Here is a 23218-nt window from a genome sequence, read left to right on the forward strand (position 1 = left end):
GTTATTTTCTTTGATTGAATTTTCTATTCCTTTGATTTGTTCTTTGACTCACCACTTCTTTTGGATTAAATTAGTTTCTAAGGAATTTTAATCTTCAGAGCCTTTTACTGTACTTTTTATTGCATTATGATCAGTAAAGTGCTTGCTTAGTTTTTTTTGTTTTTCTGTAGTTGTGAGGTTTCTATGCCCCAATATATTATCATTTTTTGCAAAGATGCTATACACTATTGAGAAATATGTAAATTTCTTTAAGTTTCCATTGCATAATCTTCAAAGATCTGTTGTAACTTTTCTGAAGTTTTATCCAGGTCCTTAACTTGTTTATCTTTTTGTCAAATTTTTCCAATTCTACAACAGTACATTTAGGGTACCCCGTTATTACGATTTTACCATGTGTTTTTCCTTGAAATTCAGTGAACTTTGCCTTTAAATATTTAGATGCCATGCTTTTGTTTGAATACATATTAAGTATTGGTATTGATTTGTTATCTGGTGCTTTATATAATGTGTATATATATATATATATATATACACACTATATATAATGTATATAATGTAATGTATTATCTCTTATTATTCTATTTTTACTGTTTCTTTTTCTGAAATAATTTTTGTTACCCCCTGCTTTTTTAGTTCTCCTGAAGAATAATACTTTTTGCTCCAGCTCTTTGTTTTAATTCTGCATCTATTTCAAGTATCTTTCTCTTGAAAAACATATTTTTAGATTCTGTTTTCTAATCCATTTTGCTAGCCTCTTCTGTTTTCTAGGTGAGTTCTTCCTGTTCTTGTTAATTGTCACGATTATTAATTGTATATTTCCTTCTATTCTTTCCTTTTGTACTTTTCCCTCTCATTGCCCCTTTCCTTCTGTTTTCAAAGAAGAAGGTGGTGAAAGAAAAGTTTGCTTAACATTAGTCATCTGTAATTGAAGTGGTCTGTTTTTGCTCTCATCCCCTTTGTCCTTGTCCCATTCTCTGATCACAGTTTTTAATTCTTCCTTTCCTTTTAATCTTCTCTTCACACTTCACTGTTCTGCTTGGGAATATTTTTTTTTTTTTTTTGCAGATCACTACTCTTCCCAGTACAGCCCTGTCTCTCAAATCCTCTTTTCCCTGTCCCTACCTACCGTATTTCCCATGTATAAGATGCACCTTTATTTTGGGGCCCAGAATTTGAAAAAAAATATGTATTACATAAAGTTACTAAACTCAAGTTTTATTCATAAAATTCATACAATAATATGATGAAATTCAAGGACCTTCTGCTCATAGCCTTCAGGCATCTTTTGGGCAAGTCTGGTGTGAATATGTATGCTTAGTCTATTCTGTTTCATGAACCTGAAGCACCAATTGTGTCCTCCTTTGAAATCAGTAATTTCTTTTTCATCAGCAGTTCTTCTTGCCTCATGCTGAACCATCTTTGTGGACACAGGAATTCCAATTGCCCTTTGCTCTTCAATCCATATCTTCAATTCCCTCTCTAAATCAGGCCATTTTGCTGACTTGCCTCTCATGGCCGCCTTCTGCTGTGGCATTTTCAGTAGGGTTTCTTCTTCCCGTAGCCAGTCTTGGATTGTTTTCTCAGTTGGAGGAGGACCAGACTTAGGTTCAGCAGCACGATTTCCATTCACTTTTGCAAACTGGATCATTTTTAACTTGAATTCAGCACTGTATGAAAATCTTTTCTGAGCCATTTCTGGGCAGAATGTGGTAAGATGTAACCTAATATACTGGTAACAAATGCAAAACAATGAGCGCAAAAACAAGTGCGAAAAAGTGGGAAATGCAAGTAAAACAATCTACAACCACTGTATAAGATGCACCCAGTTTTTACACCCCAAATTTTTCGGAAAAAGTGTGCATCTTATACATGGGGAAATACAGTATTTGCCTGTTGAGTTTAATGTACTTCTCTAGCTGTCATTTTGTGTGTGTGTGTGTGTGTGTGTGTGTGTGTGTGTGTGTGTGTGGTGATGGGCGTGGGTGGGTTGCTTTGTCCAACTCAGATGAAATTGAGGTTCATGGGATGCCTATTCCCCTTTCATCCCATTCTTGTTTATATGTTCTTCATCTCATGCCCTATTATGTGCTATACTAAGTTCCCTCCCATTCTTCCTTTCCTCCCTTGTAAATTCCCCTTTCCTCCTATTTCCTTCTTCTAAGACCATTAAAACAGAGCAGGACCAAGGCAATGTGCTTGTTTTACTTACGTCCTCATTAAGGTTCTGAGATACCATGCCACTTGTTTCTTTCACTCTTAAAAGTAAAATAATTCATTATATGAACTTTGCTGATTAATCAAATATATCTACTTTTTTATTTTTCTCTTCACTGGCTATCCCTGTATTCTGAGAATTTTCTCTCTTCTCATTTTTGCCTACTGGCTTCCCTTTTTTCTTTTAAACCTTGGCTAAAATCTTACCTTCTGCCAAGAAGCCCTTCTCGATTCCTTTTAATACTCTTACCTTCCTTCGGAGATTATCTCTAATGTATCCTATATGTTTCTTGTTTGCACACAGCTGTTTGTGTGTTGTCTCCTCCATTAGATGGTGAGCTTCTTGAGGGAGCAGAACGTTTTTCCTTTCTATGTATCCTCAGTATTTAGCATGGAATCTAGGAAATTTGACATGACTTGACTCGACTTTATTCATGTGTTTACATTTCAGATTTTCTATTCAGTTCTGACCTTTTCCTCAAGAATACTTGAAAGTCCTCTTTTTCATTAAAGGTCCTTTTTCTTCCTCTTTGGGGTTATGTGCACTTTTACTGTATAGGTTATTCTTGTTTGTAAGCCTTCAATCTTTTCCTTTTGGAATATTATATTCCTGTGATCCTGATTGTGGTTCCTATGCTGGAATGTTTCTTTTTGGATGCTGTAAGCATCCTTGTTTTATCCTTGATCTGAAAACTCTATTTTGGCTGTGATATTCCTCGAAGTTTTAATTTTGGCTTTCTTTTAGGAGGTGACCAGTGGATTTTTATTTTCTGTTTTTACCTTTTCCTTCGGTTCTAATAGATGGGGGCAATTTTCGTTTATTATTTCTTGAAATGTGGTGTCCAGGCTTCTTTTAATGGGTTGTGATTTTTAGGTAGGCCAGTGATTCTAAGATTATCTCTCCTCTATCTGTTTCTAGGTTAATTGTTTTCCGTAGAATCATTTAGAGATGGAAGAGAATGGAGAGGTCAGTTCTAGCCTCTACATTTTATAGATGAGGAGATGGAAGCCAGAGAAGTTACCTGCCTTGCCCAGGTGACTTAACAGAGCTACTAAGTGTCTGAGGTAAAATTTGAATCCAGGTCTTCTTGACCCCAAGTTCAGCACCCTATCCACTGAATAAATAAATGGTACTTGATTTTTCTAATGAAGCAGCTTGCTGATGCCATCAATCTCTTAACAATTTGGTTAAATTCAAAAACATGTCTCTATTGAAGTTCTTTTCATCAAAGAAATTAAAGGAATTAGAATAGGCAGTGAGGAAACAAAACTATCAGTCTGCAGATGATAGGATATTATACTTAGAAAATCCTAGATTACATTTAAAATAACTGTAGACAATATAAAATACTTGGGAGTCTACCTGACAAGACAAATCCAGGAACTATATGAACATAACTATAAAACACTTTTCACACAAAGTTAGATCTAAACAATTGGAAAAGTATTAATTGCTTATAAGTAGGCTGAGCCAATGTAATAAAAATGACAATTCTGCCTGTTAATCTGTTTATTCAGTGTCATACCAATCAAAGTATCAAAAATTATTTTATAGAGCTAGAAAAAATAATAACAAAATTCATCTGGAAGAACAAAAGTTCAAGGATATCAGAGGAACCAATGAACAAGAAAATGTGAAAGAAGGTGGTCTAGTCATACCAGATCTCAAACTGCATTATAAAGCGGGTAATTATCAAAATAGTTTAATACTGGCTAAGAAATAAAGTGGTGGATCAGTGGAATAGATTAGATACAAATTACATTATGGTAAATGACCATAATAATCTAGCATATAAATCCAAAGATCAAAGGTTTTGGAAGAAAAACTCATTATTTGACAAAAATCTCTTGGAAAAGTGGAAAACGGTATGGCAAAAACTAGGTGTAGAACAAGATAAGGTCAGAATGGGTACATGATTTATACAAAAAAGGTGACACCATAAGCACATTGGTATGGTACAGTTTATCTGTCAGATTTATGGATAATGGAAGAACTTAGGACCAAAAAAGACAGAGAGCATGTATGTATGTAAATGTATGTATGTATGTAAATGTAAAGCAGATAATTTTGATTATATAAAATGAAAAAGCTTTTGCACAAACAAAACCAGTGCAACCAAAATTAGAAGGAAAGCAGAAAACTGGGGGAAATTTTTGCAGCAAGTATCTCTGATGAAGGCCTCATTTCTCAAATATATAGAGAACTAAGTCAAATTTATAAGAACACAAGTCATTCCCCAATTGATAAATGGTCATGTGAAAAAATGCTCTAAATCACTATTGATCAGAGAAATGCAAATTAAAATAGCTCTGAGGTACCACCTCCTATTAGAGTGGCTAATATGACAAAAAAGGAAAATATTGGATGTTGGTGGGGATGTCAGAAAACTGGGATGCTAATGCATTGTTCGTGGAGTTGTGAACTGATCCAGCCATTCTGGAGAGCAATTTGGAACTATACCCAAAAGGCTATAAAACTGTGTATACCCTTTGATCCAGCAATACCACTGCTAGGTTTATATCCCAAAGTGATCCAAAAAAGGAGAAAAAGACCTATTTGTGCAAAAGTATTTATGGCAGCTTTTTTTTGTGGTGGTTAAGAATTGGAAATAGAGGGGATGCCCATCAATTGCGGAATAGCTAAACAAGCTGTGGTATGCGATATAATGGAATATTATTGTGCTATAAGAAATGATAAGCAGGAGGATTTCCAAAAAACCTGGAAAGACTTAAATGAGGTGTTGCTGAGTGAAGTGAGCAGAACCAGGAGAATATTGTTCACAGTAACTACAATATTATGTGATGAACTGTGAATGACTTAGCTCTTCTCAGCAATACAGTGATCCAAGACAATCCCGAAGGACTCATGATGAAGCATACTATCCACCTTCAGAGAAAGAACTGATATTGATTAACTATAGACTGAAGCATGCTATTTTTCACTTTCTTTTTAAAATTTTTTTTATTCAAGTCTTCTTGTACAAAATGACTGATATGGAAATGTATATAATTGCACATGTATAACCTATATCTGATTGCTTACCATCCCAGAGGGCAGGGGGTAGGGAGGGAGGCATAGAATTTGGAACTCAAAACTTTAAATGTTTTTTTTTTGTTGTTGAGGCAGTCGGGGTTAAATGTCTTATCTGGGGTCACACAGCTAGTAAGTCTCAAGTGTCTGAGGCCGTATTTGAACTCAGGTCCTTTTGACTCCAGGGCCAGTGCTCTATCCACAGGGCCACCTAACTGCCCCTGAATAATGTTAAAAAAAATCTTTTGTTTTTATATCACCTTCATTTCCAAATATATCTCTTCCCCTGCCTGCCTGGTGAGCCATCCCTTGCAATAAAAAATTTTGAAAGAAATGAAAAAAGCAATTCAGTAAAACCAACCAACACATTAATCATGTCTGACAGGATATGTATTCTCCCACACACCATCCTCCACATTTGCAAAAAAAAAAAAAAAAAAAAGGGGGGGGGGAGGAGCGGGTAGGAGATACATTTTCTCATCTCTTCTCTGTGTCCTAGGTTGGTCGTGATAATAGTACAGGGTTTATTTTGTTTTTTATTTTTTCCAGTTTCATTGTTTTGGTCACTGTGTATATTGTTTTCCTGGTTCAATTTACTCCATTAGTTCATATAAATCTTCCTATGTTCTCTGAATTTTTTTATATTTTTGCTTTTTAGGATGCAGTGACATTTCATTACTTTAATAAACCACAACTTGTTTAGCCATTCCCTAATTACTGGGCATCTACTTTGTTTCCAGTTCTTTGCTATGGCAAAAAAGTACTGCTATCATTATTGGTGTTTCTTGGGCCTTTTTTTTCTTCCATTTTTGACCTCTTTATATGCCTTATTGGGTTCTTTGGGTCAGGGTGTATTGACATTTTGGTCACTTTGGTGTAACTTGAAATTGATTTCTGGAATAGTTGGACCAATGTACAACTTCATTAATAGTATATTAGTATGTCTATTATTTTTGTAGCCCACCAATACAGACCATTTTCATAAATTTTAATTTTTACCAATTTTTTGGTTATATGGTAAAAGTTCAGAATTGTTTTGATTTGCATTTCTCTTTCCATTGGTATTTTGTACCCTCAACTTCATGTACTCTGTGATACAATGGCACTGGTTCATTCCTGGACATTGGATACTTGATGTTCCTCCCATAAGACATTTTATCTTCAGACTGGGCATTTTTACTGGCTTTCCCCGTGCCTAGAATTCTTTCCCTTCTCTCCATCTCCTGGCTTCCCTGGCTTTATTTCAAGTCTCAGCTGAAATCCCACCTTCTACAAGAAACCTTTCTTGAGCCTCCTTAATTCTAGTGCCTTTTCTTTCTTCATTATTTCTGACTTATCCTGGTAGAGTTGATTTTATTGTGGTTCCAAGGCAATAAGAAATATGATTTGAACTTGCATGATATACTTTAGGCCAGCAGCTTAATTTTAATATAGCTATGTCTTTTTGAATTAAGTCTGTGTCTTTTGTTCAGAAAACAATTTTATGAGACTTTGCTTGCCTTGCATTGCATGTAAATATTTGTTAAAAAAAAAATCACCTTCAAGATTCAGTCTATGTACCAGTAACCCTTGCAAAGGCATTCTACAAAGAACTTAGCACAGGCCCTCATTACCTCATGCTTAGACTGTTGCATTAGCTTGTTGCTTCTTTCCCTGCCTGAAGTCTCTCCCCACTCCAGTCCATCCTCTAAGCAACTGTCAAATTAACCTTCTTGAAGTAAAGATCTGACCATGTCATTCCTCTGTTCAGTACACTCAAGTGGCTGCATGATCAAATATGAAAAACTCTGGTATTGACAGGCCTCACAACTTGGCCCCTTCCTCCTTCCTAGTTATCTCTTACAGTCCACCTCCCCTGGCAGACTGCAGTCTGGTGACTTGGGCCTCCAAGCTGTTCCTCCCTTACAGCACTCTGTCTCCAGACTCAGTCCCTCATGCTTGGAATTCTTTCCCTGCTCATCTCCATCTCTTGGCTGCATTTAGGCCACAGGTAAAATCTGGTATTCTGTGAGAAGCCTTTCTTGACCCACCCTGTCTTTAATTCTAGTGTCTTCTCTTTATTATCACCAATTGATCTTTCATTTATGTGTGTGTGTGTATATATATTTGCATATATGTGTATGTGTGTGTGTATGTACATATATTCTATATATCTGCATATCTTCTTTGAATATTGTTGTTTTTCATGTTGTCTTACCCACTAGATTGGGAGCTGTGTTAGAGCAGGGACAGCTTTTTGTATCCCTAGTGCTTAGCATTGTGCTTTGCACATAGTAGATACTTAACAAATGCCTATTGACTGTCAATCCATTCAATCCAATAAGCATTTATTAATCACCTCTTAATTGCCAGGAATTTTAATGTTCATTAGCGCATCATTGGGAAAAGGGTAAAACAATGGAAACTGATTCATCAAAAGAAGAGGCCTCATGCCTTTATATAGCATTACACAATATGTAAAATCCTCCTGCTCTGCATACATACATACGTACGTATACATACATGCCCACATACATATGTATGCATTTATATATCTATATCTAATATATCACAAACACTTTGTTAAGAGAGAAGGGCCTGGAAATGTAAATCATCATATGATACCACAAGAGATGAAACTGTTACATCTTAATAGATGGCAAATAATTTGTTACTTGATAGAGTTCTTTCTAAATCAGTGGTCACTATGTGGTCAGATCGTGCTTATTAGAAAAAAGATAAAAATTGTCCCCAAAGGATGACCCCTATTCTTCCTCTATCACTTGGTTGCCCTCTGTCACTCTCTTCCTTCACCTCTGCCTCACGTGGTGAAGTGGCCTTACTTCTTACCAAGGCTAACCCCTCTACTTGTTTAAACAATCCCATCCCATCTCCTTCAACAGATTGTCCCTTGTTGTCATCCCCACTCTTTCATTTGTTTTCACTGTCTCCTTCTTTACTGGCTCATTTCCTGCTACTTACAAACATGCCCTTTTTTCCCCCATCTTGAAAAAATCCTCACTATCACACTACCATCCTATATCTCTTATGCCTTTTGTAACCAAGTTCCTCAAAAAGACATGTATAGTAGGAACCTCCAGGGACTCTCCTCTCAGTCTCTTCTTAACCCTTTATAGTCTGACTTCTGACATCATTCCACCAAAACTTCCCTCTCCAAAGTTGCTAACAATCTCTTAGTTGCCAAATCCAGTAGCTTTTACATAATCTTCATTCTCCTTGATCTCTCTGCAGCCTTTTACACTCTTAATTACTCTCTACTCTTTTCTCCTTGATATTCTCTTCTCTAGGTTTTCAGGAGAGCCCCTCTGTCCTGGTTCCTCTCCCACCTGTGTTCCTTTGCTGGCTCCTCTGCCAGATCACACCCTCTAACTGTAAGTGTCCCTTAGGGTTTTCTCCTGGACTTTCTTCTCTTCTTTCATTATAATGTTTCACTTGGGGATCTCATCACTTCCCATGGATTTAATTACCATCTCTGTGCTGATGATTCTCAGATTTACCTATCCTGTCCTGATCTCTTTGGAGATGTCCAATGTTGTATTTTCAACTGCCTTTCAGATATTCTTGATTTCCAGTAAGCATCTTAATTTCTTTTTGTATCCCTAGTGCTTAACATAGTTCTTGACACATAGTAGGTACTTGCTATATGCTTTCTGAGTGATTGATTGGATGCAGTTAAAATAGCTCCAATATTTAAACAAGGTTTTCCTTCAAAAAATTGATAATGAAGAACAAATATTGATATAGAGGATCACCATTTCCTCTTGAATTTTATCTGATGTAAAGAAGTTGCTTCAAGAAGGACAAAAGGACCTGGAAACTGCTTGAGGCAACAAACATTTGATCTTCTTGCAAAACAGAGAGAGATTTTAGAAAAAGTAATACTAGTTTAGTACATAAACTCATTTGTAAAATATTGCAGAATTAAATGTTGGACTATTTATGAATGGCATCAATTCTTAAAACAATGAAAAACAGTGGAGGGAAAGCCAAGTTTGCAGAAAAATTAATGTAGGACCAATTTAAGCTAGATTGTTGTGAAAGCAGTTCAGGCTAAAGCTGAAAGAAGAATAACAAACAGATGAAAAAAATGGAAAGGATTTGTAAAAATTTCCATAACAAAGTTTTCCCCAAATTCTGTTTGGGCCGATTTTAGACAGGACTTTTCACTGGCCAGTGCTTAGTTCTGCCTCTATGCCTTCACTTTGTTGATTCCAGTGCCAGGAATTGGCCTCCCTTTCCCTGTCCACTAATGGTTCTTTCTCTTTTTTGTGTCATAAGCCCCTTTGGCAGTCTGGTGAATCATATGGATCCCTTCTTATAATAAGGCTTTATTTAAAAATATGTAGGATATGGAGGATTACAAAGGAAACCAATCATATCGCTATCTGTACCTATGTATTTGTAAACAAGTTCATGGACCCCAGATTAAGAACCCTAGCTCCATAGAGTCCCCAAACCTATGCATCCTTTAAGGCCTAGCTCGAGTCACTCTTTCTGTTTAAACCTTCCCTGACTTATTCTAGTCCTCTTTGATCCCCTTTCCTTTAGATTCTTGTTGAACTTCTATAGTCTGTACCACACTGTTTAGTTTTTCATTACAATTTGTCTTTCATTGCTCCTTATTATTGAGTATATGATTTCTTCCCAGTCAGGCTTCCTGAGGGTAGTGTGTAAGACAGAGACTTCTCTATTTCCCCCGTAGCACCTAGCACAGTTTTGAGTACATAGCAGTATGTAGTAGATGGGTAAAGAAAAATAATACTTCAGTTATGATAATATCCTCCAATGAGTGATAGATAATAAGGATACTAGGCTATGTTAATATGATGAACGGACATATTTTAGAATGTTGTCTAGTTCGTGTTGATAGGAGAGGTCCTGGGTTTTATTGGAGAGATACCAGAAGAGGTGTGAGAATCAGTACTCTTCTATGTACAAAACAAAGCTATATTGCTTCTATTTGGAGCTGAACCATGTCTTTCTAAAAGTTAGACTTAAACCGGAAAGCAGGTGAAATTTTTAGAAAGTGCTTTGTGCTTGAAGAGCCAATAATTTTAGCAAGATAGCTGGATCATGTACCTTTTCTGCATAGGGTATTAAAGGCAGACTAATGAGAAATAATTGTGCTATAATCTTTGGCCCAAGTTTCTACCCACAAATTTAATCTCTGGTACAAGTAATTATACAAAATGCTCAGCAACATGAATTAAATTGTTTCTGAGCTTTATACTTACATCATATATTGAGATCATACAATTCTCTGGAAAAAAGGAATTTCCATTTTTATTATTACCAAGAATAATGTAATCAGCTCTTGGAAACTTTTTTTAAAGCATCCATCCTTCTAAGAGTGGATTTTCTGTTTCTGGGAAACAGCCTCTTAAATTAGAAAATTAGATTGAAATTAAGTATCAGAGATGAGTTTTAATGCTGTAGCTATAGTATCTTTATTTACCTGAAGTTATAACTTAGAAGAGAATTCTGCATTCTAAAACGAGTAATGACCTGGGTTTAGTTTACTCTTTGTGGAAATAGAGTTTGAAATGAAGTTCAAAAATATCCTTCTGTTTTCCAAATGCAGTTGGGCTCATTTGGTTTTCTTTCCAAAGCTGAACCAAAAGTTACTGTATCCTGTCACTCCCATCATAGGTCCCTCCTTTCTGCCTCTTGACTGGTCTGCTACTTTCAGGCACTAACCAGTGAAGGAGAACCTCTTTGCCTGTCCCCTGCCTGTGGCTTTCAGGTACAGTTCATCAGGCTAGGAATATCCTTCCTGCTCTGGGCCTAAGCTTTTTTTTGTTTTGGGTGTGTGTTTGTCTCTTTGTCTGCTGGCCTACTTGCTTCTATGTGGGGAAGCTGTATGTGCCTGTTCATGTGTATGAGTATAATTTAGTATGTCAAGAGAAGGTCCAGGAGATAGGAGCAAAGAAGGGGAAGAAAGACAAGGACTATCTTGAGTTATTAAGTGTTAAAAGGCCTCAGGTTATGAAGAGAGGTGGGATTTGTTTTGACTAAGCCTAGGGAAGGTTCCTGGATGTGATCCTCAGAACTCAGTCAAACTTATGATGTTGGAACCATTGCCTATTTCTGCAGCAGATTCTACAGCTAGACTTTCTCTTTTTCCTTTGTGAGAATATACTGCCTCTGGCCTCACCCCAGGGATGAGACAGTTGTTTTTTTCTTGTTAGTTCCCGTATCACCCTCCTCTTTGTTGCTCTCTTCATTGGCTTTCCTTTCCTTCAGAAAGGCACTATGAAGCCTTCCCTGAGCTAGCCTTCTCTGGATAGCTCCTAGCATTCTTTTTCTTCTCTTTTGTGTGTCTGTCATTTTAACTTAGTCATTTGTATACCTGCTTTATCCCCCTCCTAGATCTTAATCTCCATCTAGATCTGACTTTATCTTTGTATAATTTGGTACAGCGTCTTTTACCTGGTGAGTGCTGCATTTATGCTTAGTCCATGGAGTTGTTCCCTGCCGTGGATCATGCCTACCAGAGGTCCAACTGCCCAACTCTTCTTCTGCACCTATCCACATCATACCTTTCTTTGAGGCCTTGCTCAATCTAATCTGCTCTGTGAAGTCTTCTGTAATAATTTTAGTCCACACTGATCTCTTCTTTTGGAATTTCAAAATCTCATGCAAAGCACTTCAAAGGTCATATAGTTAAATCTGTATCTGAGCAGGAATCTTCTCTACATAATGACTCAAGTGAATATCTGGTAATGGGGAAACCCATTACTTAAAAATCAATTTTTTTTGTTCTTATATCACCAAAATTTTCTCCTTTATCTTCCCACTACCAGTCCACAATTTCGCAGAGAGCCATTCCTATAACAAAGAATTTTTCTGTTACTTTTTGATGTAGCCTCTTTCGCTTTGCTAAAACTTATCATTAGGAATTTTTTCCTTTGTTGTTGTTTGGTTGTTTCAGTTGTATCTGACTCTTCATGAGCCCATTTGGGGTTTTCTTGTCAAAGATACTGGAGTGGTTTGCCATTTCCTTCTCCAGCTCATTTAACAAATGAGGAAACTGAAGGAAATAGGGTTAAGTGACTTGCCCAGGGTCATGAAGCTATTAAGTTTCTGAGATGAGATTTGAACTTAGGAATATGAGTGTTCCTGACTCCAGGCCTGGTGCTCTATCCACTATGCCACCTAGCTGCTACAGTTTTTCCTTACATGAAACCTAAGTCTGATTCTATAACTTTTACCCATTATTCTTAGTTGTATTCTTGAAGGCTAAGTAGAACTAGTCTAATCCCTCTTCTGCATGACAGCTCTTCAAGTACTTGAATAAAGCTGTCATGTCCCATCTGTGTTTTCTCCTGTGCGTGCTGAGTTAGCCCTCATCTTTTTAGGCCTGAGATGTCATCTATTGAGATCATTCTGAGCTGGAGGAGCCAAGGAGTGAGTGTTCAGTGGATTTGTGTAGCATTTAGAATGAGTGCAGAATATGGTAGTGTTTAGTTTATAGGCTGTTTCATACTGTTTACTAATTGTTTTACATGTGGAAAAATTTCCCAACTAGTTTGTCAGTACCCTGCAGTACTTTCCCAACCCATTGTCCCATTTTCAGGCAATCTAGCCTCCCTTCCCAATCTCAGTGAATTGATGATTAATTTCAATTTCACCCTATTCTTTATTCTCAAATCTTTTTTCCTCCAGTCCTCTTGCTCCTCATGCCTTGTCAACCTCCAACCCTGTATTACTTCCGTCATCTGCCTCCTTTTATCCTACCAAGTTATGCTAAATAGAGCTGGAAGAAGTCACAAAACTATTCTACTTGGTTTGCTACTATGTTATCTAATCTTAGCTGGATCCTTGCTGTAGCAAGGCAATCATTCTACTCCTCTTTAATCTATTCTCTATCCCACTCACCACAGAAGCTGTTCTCAACTTTCTTTTCTCTCCTCAGGCATTTCATAGCTGGTCCTCATCTACCTTATACTTGACTGAAAAAATGGAGGCCATTTGCCTCAGGCTTCTTCTTTTATCTTTTACAACTCTTAATCCCCCAAAATCATCCCTCAGTATCCCTTCTTTGATTGAGATGACTCTTCTTGTCATAGCCAACCACACTGCATTCACCCTTGATCCCTTTCTCTTCTCTTGGGTTGCACCCTATATTATACTCTACCTCTGTCTTCAATCTCACCCTATCTAATACTTCCTTCCATGCTATCTATAAACATTCTTGTTTACCATATCATTAAAAATCTTTGAGTAGATCCTGCTATCCCTGCTGTTGATCATCATACCTCTCCTCTCCTCTTCCACTAAACTTCTTGAAAGTCATCTATCCTTAGTACCTCCCCTAGATTCCCAACTAAATTGTCAGTGCCCCAGTTCCTCTTCTCTCACTTTCCTGTAAGCCAGAGGTATCAAACTGGAGGCCTCATCCCCAGAGGGATTGCAAGAACCTAGTTAAAAGGTAATTGGGAATTGTTTAACAAAATAAATAAAAATACAATACAATATAGTTGATATTAATTTGTGGCTTTCTAAGTCTGTAGTGGCCATTAGGGATATTTTTTATTCGTTTCACACCACTGCCCTTAACATTCTGCATTCAAATTTCAGTCTCACTAATCAACTGAAATGACTTTCTCCAAAGTTATCTTTTAATTGCCAGATCAGTGGGCCAGCACTATTTAACACTTGACCGCTTTCCCTTGCATAATCTCTTCCTTTTGTTTCCTGTGACCTTGCTCTCAGTGCACTGCTCTGACTACTCCTCAAACTCCTTTGCAGGATCTTGGTGCCATGTTCATTCTTTAAGGGTGTATCCCAGAGCTCTTCTGTGAGCTCTCTTTTCTTTCTTCATTCTCTCATTTGGTGATTTCTTCAGATACCACGGATTTAGTTATCATCTTAATGCCCCACAAACCACTGGCCCTGTTTCAAGGACTAACCCCTGTATAGGTAGGACCCCTCCATCCCCACCAAGACCAGCTGCCTCAGATGGGACAGGCAAGCCAGCCTAGCTGAAGAAGAAGCACCCTGCCGGAGAGACAGGAAGCAGCTTGTGCCAGATGGCTTATGCTGCCTAAACCCCTACTTCCCTTCATACTCTGGTGGAGATATGGAAATAGTTTAGGATTTTGAGCCCCCAAACCCTGGAAATACCAGCACAACCCCTCTCCGCAAGTATCCTTCAGCTCTCTCACTCCCCATTCACTCTTTACTTGACTTGGTTCCAGGTCGGCTCTTGCAGCTATCATTGAGGGGACTGACCTTTGTGGAGCAGTTGCCTGCTACCACTACCAACCCCTGACCGATTGTAGCTCCCTGGTAGCTAAGCCCAAGGGTTCTGGGAACAGCTGCACCCCTCAATCATTGGCTGTGCTTTTCATCCTGGCCCCCATTGCCAAAATACAAGGAATCAATCCTTGTGGAGATGGGATCTGGCAGCTTCTTCTATTGGTACTGCAGCTTCTATATTCTGAACAACAGCAGCTACTGAAGACCTGGAAAACAAGGTTCTTGCCCCTGAAATCCTCGGCACTGTCAAATGGTTTAACATCAGAAACCACTAGGTTTTGTTTTTTTTTCTAATGGAAATTACATTAAGGAAGATTCATTACTGTCTGCTTTGCCACTGCACTTTAAGGACCAAGGTGCCTTTCAATCAACTTGCCTCTGAAACCTCCTCTGTGTGTTGTCTTCCTTTACTAGGGAGGTGAGTTCCCTGAGATCAGGGACTGTCTTGTGTTTATATTTCTATCCCCAGCACTTAGCACAATGCTGTTCACCTAGGAAGCACTTATTATAAATTCTCATTCATGATTCCCAGATCTACATATCCAGGCCTAGTCTTTCTTCAGAGCTGCCTCATATCCCCACACTGCCTTTTAGACCTTTTGAGCTAGATGTCCCATAGGGTATCTCAAACTTAGTATGTCCACAACAGAGCTCATCTTTCCCCCCAAACCTTCCTCTCTTCCAACTTTCTTAGTACTGTGAAGGGTGTTGCCATCCTTCCTGTCACCTATGTTTGTCATCTTCTCATCTTCTGCCCCATATATTCATTCAGTTGACAGATTTGGTTATTTTTACCTTCACAACATTTCTCATGTACATCTCCTCTCTACTCAAAGGCACCACCCTAGTTCAGGCTTTTGTCACCTCTGTCCTGGACCCTTGCTATAGTTTCCTAATTGTTCTGTCGGTCAGTTAGCATTTCTCAAGTGCCTACTATATGCCAGACACAATGCTAATACAAAAAGGAGCCAAAAACCAGTCTCTGCTCTCAAGGAGCTCATAATTTAGTAGATCTGCCTGCCTCCAGTCTCTTTCCTCTCCAATTCATACTCCACATAGCTGCCATTTTTCTAAATCTGGACATGTCACACCTTTCCGCCTCCTCCCCCCCCCCCCATTAACTTCAGTAACAAAAACAAAGTCCTCTTTTTTGGTGTTTAAGCCCTTCACAATTTGGCCTCTTCATCTAGTCTTTTAACACACGATTGCCCGTCATGCACTCTGTGGTCTACCTACACTGGCCTCATGGTGTTTCTTTACTGACTCTCCACCTCCTGTTTCTGTGCCGTCACACTGGCTGTCTCCCTTGCTTAGAATACTCTCCCTTACCTCTTCCTCTTAGAATCCCTGACTCTCTTCAAGACTCAACCCAAATGCCACTTATTGCATGAAACCTTTCCAGGTCTTCCTAGTCACTAGAGCCTTCCCTTCTAAGGCCATCTTTTATCTGCTCTGAAGGTATCTTGTATATACTCTTTATGTATAGGTTGTCTCTCTCATTAGAATGCCAAGTTCCTTGAGGGCAGGAACTATTTTTGCTCTTTCTTTGCGTCTCTAAGGTTTACCTAGCAGCATGCCTTATAGCGTTGTAAGCTTTTAATAAATACTTATTAATGTAGATTATTTACAGAAATCCTTCCAGCTCTATTATTGTGTGACTTTCTCTTTTGTGTCCCTCATAGTACCTAGCACAGTTCTGAGGATGTAGTTGGCATTAATGATTAATAAAAAGAATAATTTACTATAATTTATAGGCTTATAATTGAGGGGTTTTCTAGTTCAGTGCCCTCATTTTACAGATGAGCAAAATAAAGCCCAGAGAAAGGAATTGCTTCCCCAAGGTCACACATCCATTACTAAGTAGCAGATCTGGTGTCTGACATCAGTACTCTTGATGCTATATCAAGGCTGCCTGATTATTGAAGACAACATTTGGGGCAGTGGACAGGGATTTTTCTATAGACTGTCTAATGTGATCTTAGACACCAGGATGAACAAGTCATATGATTGGCATTTGCTTCAGTGAAATTGGTTGGAAAACTGGCAAAAAAGCAAAATCTTATACAACACATGCTGCCATCCTTGGGTTGGACTTTTTAAAGAAAAGAATATATAAAATGAAATTTGTTTTAATTATCTTCTCTTTAAATATTAACATGATCTTATCTTGTGATCCTTATGTATTTGTTTTAAATCTTTTCCTTTGGTTTTCCCATTCATTAAGAGGAAAAGAAACGGAAAGAACGGGAAGATCAGATGTATCGTGAACGGTTACGGACCTTATTTGTCATTGCTGTTGTCATGAGCCTGCTGAACTCTCTAAACATTAGTGTGGCTAGCATTTCCTGGAGCGACTTTGTGAATGAGATGCTGGCAAAGGGGGAAGTGCAGCGGGTCCAGGTGGTGCCAGAGAGCGATGTAGTGGAAATCTATCTGCACCCAGGAGCTGTTGTATTTGGCCGACCTGTAAGTAAATACACCAACTTAAAAATGATTATTATAGGTGACTATCACCTGTTCCAGACTTTAGTGTGTATCTGATTTTTTTTTTATCATATAATTTTGCATGGTTTGGGGGAGCTGGTATTTAAAAGAAACTTTAAGGTACATCCTTTTGTAATGTGGATCACTGCATCCTAATTTGTTTATTTTGTAAAATGCAATTTGGGAGTTTCCTTAAAAGAGACATGACTGTATTTTAAAATAATTGTGAATCCTAATCATTTGAAAAGCGTTTAGTGTCTTTTATGTGTTCAGTTAGAGAATCAGGGAAACTTGATTTAGGGTTTGTCATATACTGCCTTAGACATGTACTAATAGCTTTGTGACTGTAGGTGAGTCAGTTAGCATCTTAGTACTCCAGGCCACAGGATTGTAAGTTACTGAGAGGTTGCAGATCTATATTGGTGGAGGAGGTTTTCCACACTCATTCCCTACATAGGTGCTCAGCATTGTGCTGCTGTGTGAGCTACAATATAAAAGGTGGGGAGCGTGTGGCTCTCAAGGACCCTGAAACGAAACATATGGAATAATACAAGTGATCTATTTAAGTCCTAATTTATATTTTGTGGACCTTGAATGCAGTAGGAGATCACTGAGAAATTTAATTGTCAGCGACAGCTTCCTTAAAGAGAGAGACCTTGAGTTGAGACTTGAAGGATGAGTAGGTTTTATATAGTTGGGGAAAGGAAAGAACACTCCAAGCAATGGGAACAGTATATAAAGCCATGAAGGCAGACTTACTCTTGGGATAGAGAGGAGCCCAGTGTGAATAGGCAAGAAATAGGCAATAAGGTCGACTAGACCTAGCCTTTTGAGAACTTTGAAGGCCAAGCCAAGGAGTTTATGTTTCATACACCAACATAAGGGGCTGTGGAAGATTTTCAAGCAGGAAAGTGACATGATGAAAACAGTATTTAAGGGAAATGAATTAGTCAGAAATGGCTGAATGAATTGGAGGGTCAAGCACTTGGGAGGCCAAGTGTAGCTGTCTCTTATAGTAATCCAAATATGAGATGCTGAGGACTTGAAGTAGGGAGCTATGTAAATATGGGGGATGAGTTAAATACAAGATGTTTCTTTTTTTTAAAGATTTTTTTTTCATTGTCTAGTCTAATTCCTTCAATTCTTTTTCTTCTCTCATTACTAGCGCTAACATTTCTAATACAACATGAATAATAGTGGTGATAATGGACATCCTTCTTTCTCCTCAGATTTTTTTGTTTGTTTGTTTTTGGACAGGGCAATTGGGGTTAAGTGACTTGCTGAAGGTCACACAGCTAGTACATGTGTCAAGCGTCTGAGGCCAGATTTGAACTCAGGTCCTCCTGACTCCAGGGCCGGTGCTCTACTCACTGCGCCACCTAGCTGCCCCAATACGAGATGTTTCATAAGATAAATGAACAAATCTTGGTGATTCATTGACTATTGGTGGTAAAGGATGAGTTAAAGATAACCAAGTTTGGGTGGCTAGATGCATGTTGATGCCATTGTCAGAGATGAGGACAGGTGAGGAGACTGAAGAGGAGTTAATTTTAAGACACTTTTAGGTTGAGGTGATGATAAGACATCCAAGTGGAAATGTATGGTGTAGACAGAGACTCAGAACTAATTCATTTGAGAGAATAGACTATTGCTGAGTATGAATCAGGGAATTTTCAACATAGCACTAATTCATTTGAGAGAGTAGACTATTGCTGAGTATGAATCAGGGAATTTTCAACATAGCAATGAGCATTGAAGCCATGAGAATCAATATACATTTGTTAAATACCTACTGTGTGTCAGATATGAATAAATATAAACGGAGAAGAAGAGAGGGTAAAGGAACTTGATCCTTGGAAAGGGAATTAAGATGGTAGCTAGAGAAGGTAGCAGGGTCAAGTGAGAAGTTTTCCAAGATAAGGGAGGCTTGCGTGTAAATTTGACTAGAAGAAGGAGCTAGTGGAGAAACAGACTGAACATACAAGAGATGATGGAACTATTGGAGCCAGAAATGTGCCTTAGTAGGCAGTTAGATGGGTTAGCTTTAGAGAGCAAGAGAGATACCTGAAGATATCTAAATCACAAGATAAAAAATAGTAATCACTCACATTTATCGTGACTATATTGTGGCCGAGCATATGTGTTAACATCAAATAGATCAGAACTTCCAACATACATATGATGAAGATCAGCAACCCCTGGATTTTCAGGCATGCCATTGAATGGGGGTAGATCTTCTAAGTCATCTCCCCTTTGTTTCTTCCTTTTCCATTTTCTACATGTGCTGCTTAAGTTTGGATACTCTAAAACATATTAGTTTGGATACTCTAAAACATATTAGTTTGGGTTTAAATCTTGCTCTGAAACTTACCATCTGTTTGTCCTCAAAGTAATTTCTTAGGAACATAGATTTAGAGCTGGGAGGGACCTTACAGAGAAGGGTCCTATATTCCAGCCTGTCTTGTTTCATTCATGAAGATGCTGAATCCTAGAGAGGTTAAGTGACTACTGGCTGAAGGTCAGATTAAGTGTTGTGCCAAATCCAGGATTCAAACCGAATCTGGTGGTCTTTCCATTGCCTCCCTGAATTTACCTCTGTGAATTTCTGTTTCATCCTGTGTAAAACAAGATGGTTGGAATAGATTACTTCTAAAGGCCTTTCTAGTTTTAAATTTATGTTGCTTTATGAATAGCCTTTGAAGAACATGGGCCTTCTACTACATTATTCCCTCTTTTTCCTAGGCAAGCCAACAATACTTACAGAATGACCTGGGTGTCACGCAGTGTCTCAATAAATGGAGTTTGCATAGTCGAATTACTGGATTTTAGGAGGTACTGTGGCCAAAGAATTCATCATCAGTCTTCTGACAATGAGTCTTTTTGTTATTAGTTAGGCATATCCTCAGGAAACAGACTTGATCTGTTGCAAGGACCATACTTAAAACATTTCCATCATAACAGAACCTGCTATAACTTGTGCTTCACTAGTGTAGTCCTTGAGAACCCAGGGTCCCTCCAAGCACTGATGAGTCATTGTGGGAAGCGTTCAGGTCAATGAGATCACAGATCAATTTGAGTATTTGAGAAATGTCTCTTCCTGGCATGCTTCTGCAGAATTGACACCTGCCTTCACTCCCACTTCCCCAAGGTACTTGTCTTTGCTCATTCCTTTAGCATTAGACAAAAATAGAGATTACCACCATTTTTGGATCTGTTTTCTGAATCTTCGTTTGCAGAGCTTGAATTTTAAAAATTAAAAAAAAATCTTTATGCTTCAATGGTTTTGGCTGTGGACTTTTAAGGTTTTTGTTCCATAACAACAGATATGGAATGCCTGGGTCATCTCTAGCTTGTCATTGTTCTTCCTAAATTGTGACTCTCAGAATTGAACACAGTACAGCAGATGTAGTCTGACAAGGGCAGTGTACAGAAGGACTTGCATTGCCTGGTTCTGGAAGCTTTGTTTCTTAAGAGGTTGCTGAAGATCCCTTGTGCTTTTTTGGCTGCCACATCACTCTCTTGATGCTCATCGAGCTTTCTCAGTCCATAAACATTAAGCTGGTGATAAGTGCTCTAGGAATTTAGAGAAAGGAGCGATGACTCGAGTGGTTGAGGAGCTCTTGCCCTGTGGAGATGAGAACATTTGAATGGGATTATTTGAGTGACAGTCTTTGCTTTGGGTCCTTGACAAAATCATAGCACAGGAGAATTACTTCTGGATAAATCAAGCTATTTTATACCAAGAAGCTAGAGCATTGCCATGTTAGTGGGAATACTTCTTTATCTCAGTGTGTTGGATCATTCTTTGGGTCTCACTAAAGTTATGAAGCAATAAAATTCATTGGGTATAGTGCCTAGGATGATGCTAGTGATATGTGTCATGAAATATAGAGTGATTTATTTTTTTATCTGATTGCAATGTCTGTCTGCCTCTCTATCTCTCTGTCTGTCTGTCTATCTCTCTGTCTTCACTGCAGAGGGACTAAATGAAGAGACACTGCTGCCTGAATGACAGCTATTGGCTATGATGTTTTCCAAAGTCAAAAAAGAAATATCATTGCACAGTGAAGATGAAGATTCTTTTTTTATGTAAATAAGACATAGCATTTTTTTCCAATTACATGTAAAGATAGTTTTCAGTATTCACTTTTATGAGATTTTGATTTCTAAATTTTTTCTCCCTCCCTCTTTGCCTCCTAACCCCTTCCCCAAGGCAGCAAACAATCTGATATAGGTTATACATGCACAGTCATATTAAACATTAGTCATGTTGTGAAAGAAGAATCAGAATGAAAGGGAAAAACCATGAGAAAGAAAAAAAAAGTGAAAATGGTATGCTTCAATTTGCATTCAGACTCCATAGTTCTTTCTCTAGATGTGGATAGAATTTTCCAGCATGAGTCTTTTGGAATTGTCTTTGATTGTTGTATTATTGCTGAGAAGAGCTAAGTCTGTCATAGTTGATCAGCACACCGTGTGGCTGTTACTGTGTACAATGTTCTCCTGGTTCTGCTCACTTCACTCAGCATCGGTTCATGTAAAGTCTTTCCAGGTTTTTCTGCAATCTGCCTGCACTGCACATCATTTAGTATTCCATTACAGTCATGTACTACAACTTGTTCAGCCATTCCCCATTTGATGGGCATCCCCTCAATTTCCAATTCTTTGCCACCACGAAATGAGCTGCTATAAATATATTTTTGTACATGTGGGTCCTTTTCACTTTTTTATGATCTCTTTGGGATATAGACCTAGTAGTGGTATTGCTGGATCAAAGGGTATGCAGAGTTTCTTTGCCCTTTGGGCTTGGTTCCAAATTGCTCTCCAGAATGGTAGGCTCAGTTCACAACTCTACTAACAACGTATTAGTGTCTCAATTTTCCTACAGAAGATGAAGATTCTTTGTGTGTGTGCAGAATCATGACATTACAAGCAAATAATATGATCCAAAAAACAGCTTGGTTGATTAGACAGTTGTCACTAGTATCAGTTGAAATACCTTGAAACTGATTTATGCCTTCCTCTTAGAGTTTCGCTTTCCTTGGGTGGTTAAAAGGTGTGTTTTTTTTCACGGTAATGAATAGTTCTTGTTTGTATACTAGACTTACTGCCATTCTGATGCATGCAAATAAAAATGAATGATTCTCTTTGATTTTGCTCAAACAGATGACTTTGGGGGCCCATCTGGGAATACTTGGCCTGGTATTGACCCACCCTCAAACAATTTATCCATTTCAAATTGTATGGGGCTTTTTGTTTTTGTTTTTTTTTTTTTTGGCGAGGCAATAGGGGTTAATTGACTTGTCCACTGTCACACAGTAAGTGTCAACTGTCTGAAACTGGATTGGAACTCAGGCCCTTCTGACTCCAGGGCCAGTACTCTATCCACTGCACTACCTAGCACCCCTCAAATTATATATTAATTATGGTATCCACTTACTGAGATGGTAGTGGTGATGGAAGAGAATTAATCACTGCTGGATGCTTTTGGGAAGCCTTTGATTAGCTAGAATAATAATTTTGCAGTGGAAAATGTCCCCCTTTTCTCTCTCCTAGCAGAGTTTACTGAATTTTTATGAAAGTCAGGTCGTGATATGAATCTGTATAAAGAGCACACACTGGAAGCATCAACTTTCAATGACCTCTGGGTAGAAAAATCCTAGAATGATATTTTCTTATACTGTTGTTAATAGCATTCTGTGGAGAGCGAACTAGATTTTGTCATGCAGTTCTCAGGTTTTGTGGGCCTTTATTATCTTCCTACTGATCTTTTTGTCCTTCCCCAAAATCAAATAAGGGGGTAACTTATATGCTTATGTTTTTATATCTAAGTAAAGTAAAGTAGTTTTTAACATTATAGTACAACCCACACTCCACTTTTTTTCTTTTCTTTTTGAGACTAGGACTTTATCTTACTCAGGCTGCAAGCACCTGGACACTGACTTGCCCAGTCCCAATATTGATCAGTATGTTAACTTTAACTTAGTCCATTTTTCTGCCTGAACCTCCTTAGGCAACCTGGTGGCCCTCTTCTCCCAGGTTCACATTTGTGCTGGACTTAGTCTAGACAGCTGATGGGCTTTAGCCTTACTGTAGCTTGGAACTACTAAACTAGAGAGACCCACCAACCTTAGTGGGTAGGGATTATTAGGGGATAGAGGATACTCTAGATGTAGTTCATTTTTATATGTCATAAATAAAACACTTAAAAATTCATGCATACGCATA

The 23218-nt window shown here is 38.2% G+C and overlaps 1 protein-coding gene across 2 annotated transcripts in view; it reads left to right on the top strand.

Moving 5' to 3' along the window:
- Positions 1-23218, top strand: part of SPG7 (SPG7 matrix AAA peptidase subunit, paraplegin) — an 85001-nt gene that overhangs the window by 14882 nt on the left and 46901 nt on the right. For both annotated transcript variants that reach the window (XM_036750197.1, XM_036750198.1), the window contains one exon: positions 16731-16972. In XM_036750197.1, the coding sequence (XP_036606092.1) occupies positions 16731-16972 (242 nt within the window). The remainder of the gene's footprint in view (positions 1-16730; positions 16973-23218) is intronic.

The sequence above is a fragment of the Trichosurus vulpecula genome, chromosome 3 (genome assembly GCF_011100635.1).
Source record: "Trichosurus vulpecula isolate mTriVul1 chromosome 3, mTriVul1.pri, whole genome shotgun sequence".
Lineage (NCBI taxonomy): Eukaryota > Metazoa > Chordata > Mammalia > Diprotodontia > Phalangeridae > Trichosurus > Trichosurus vulpecula.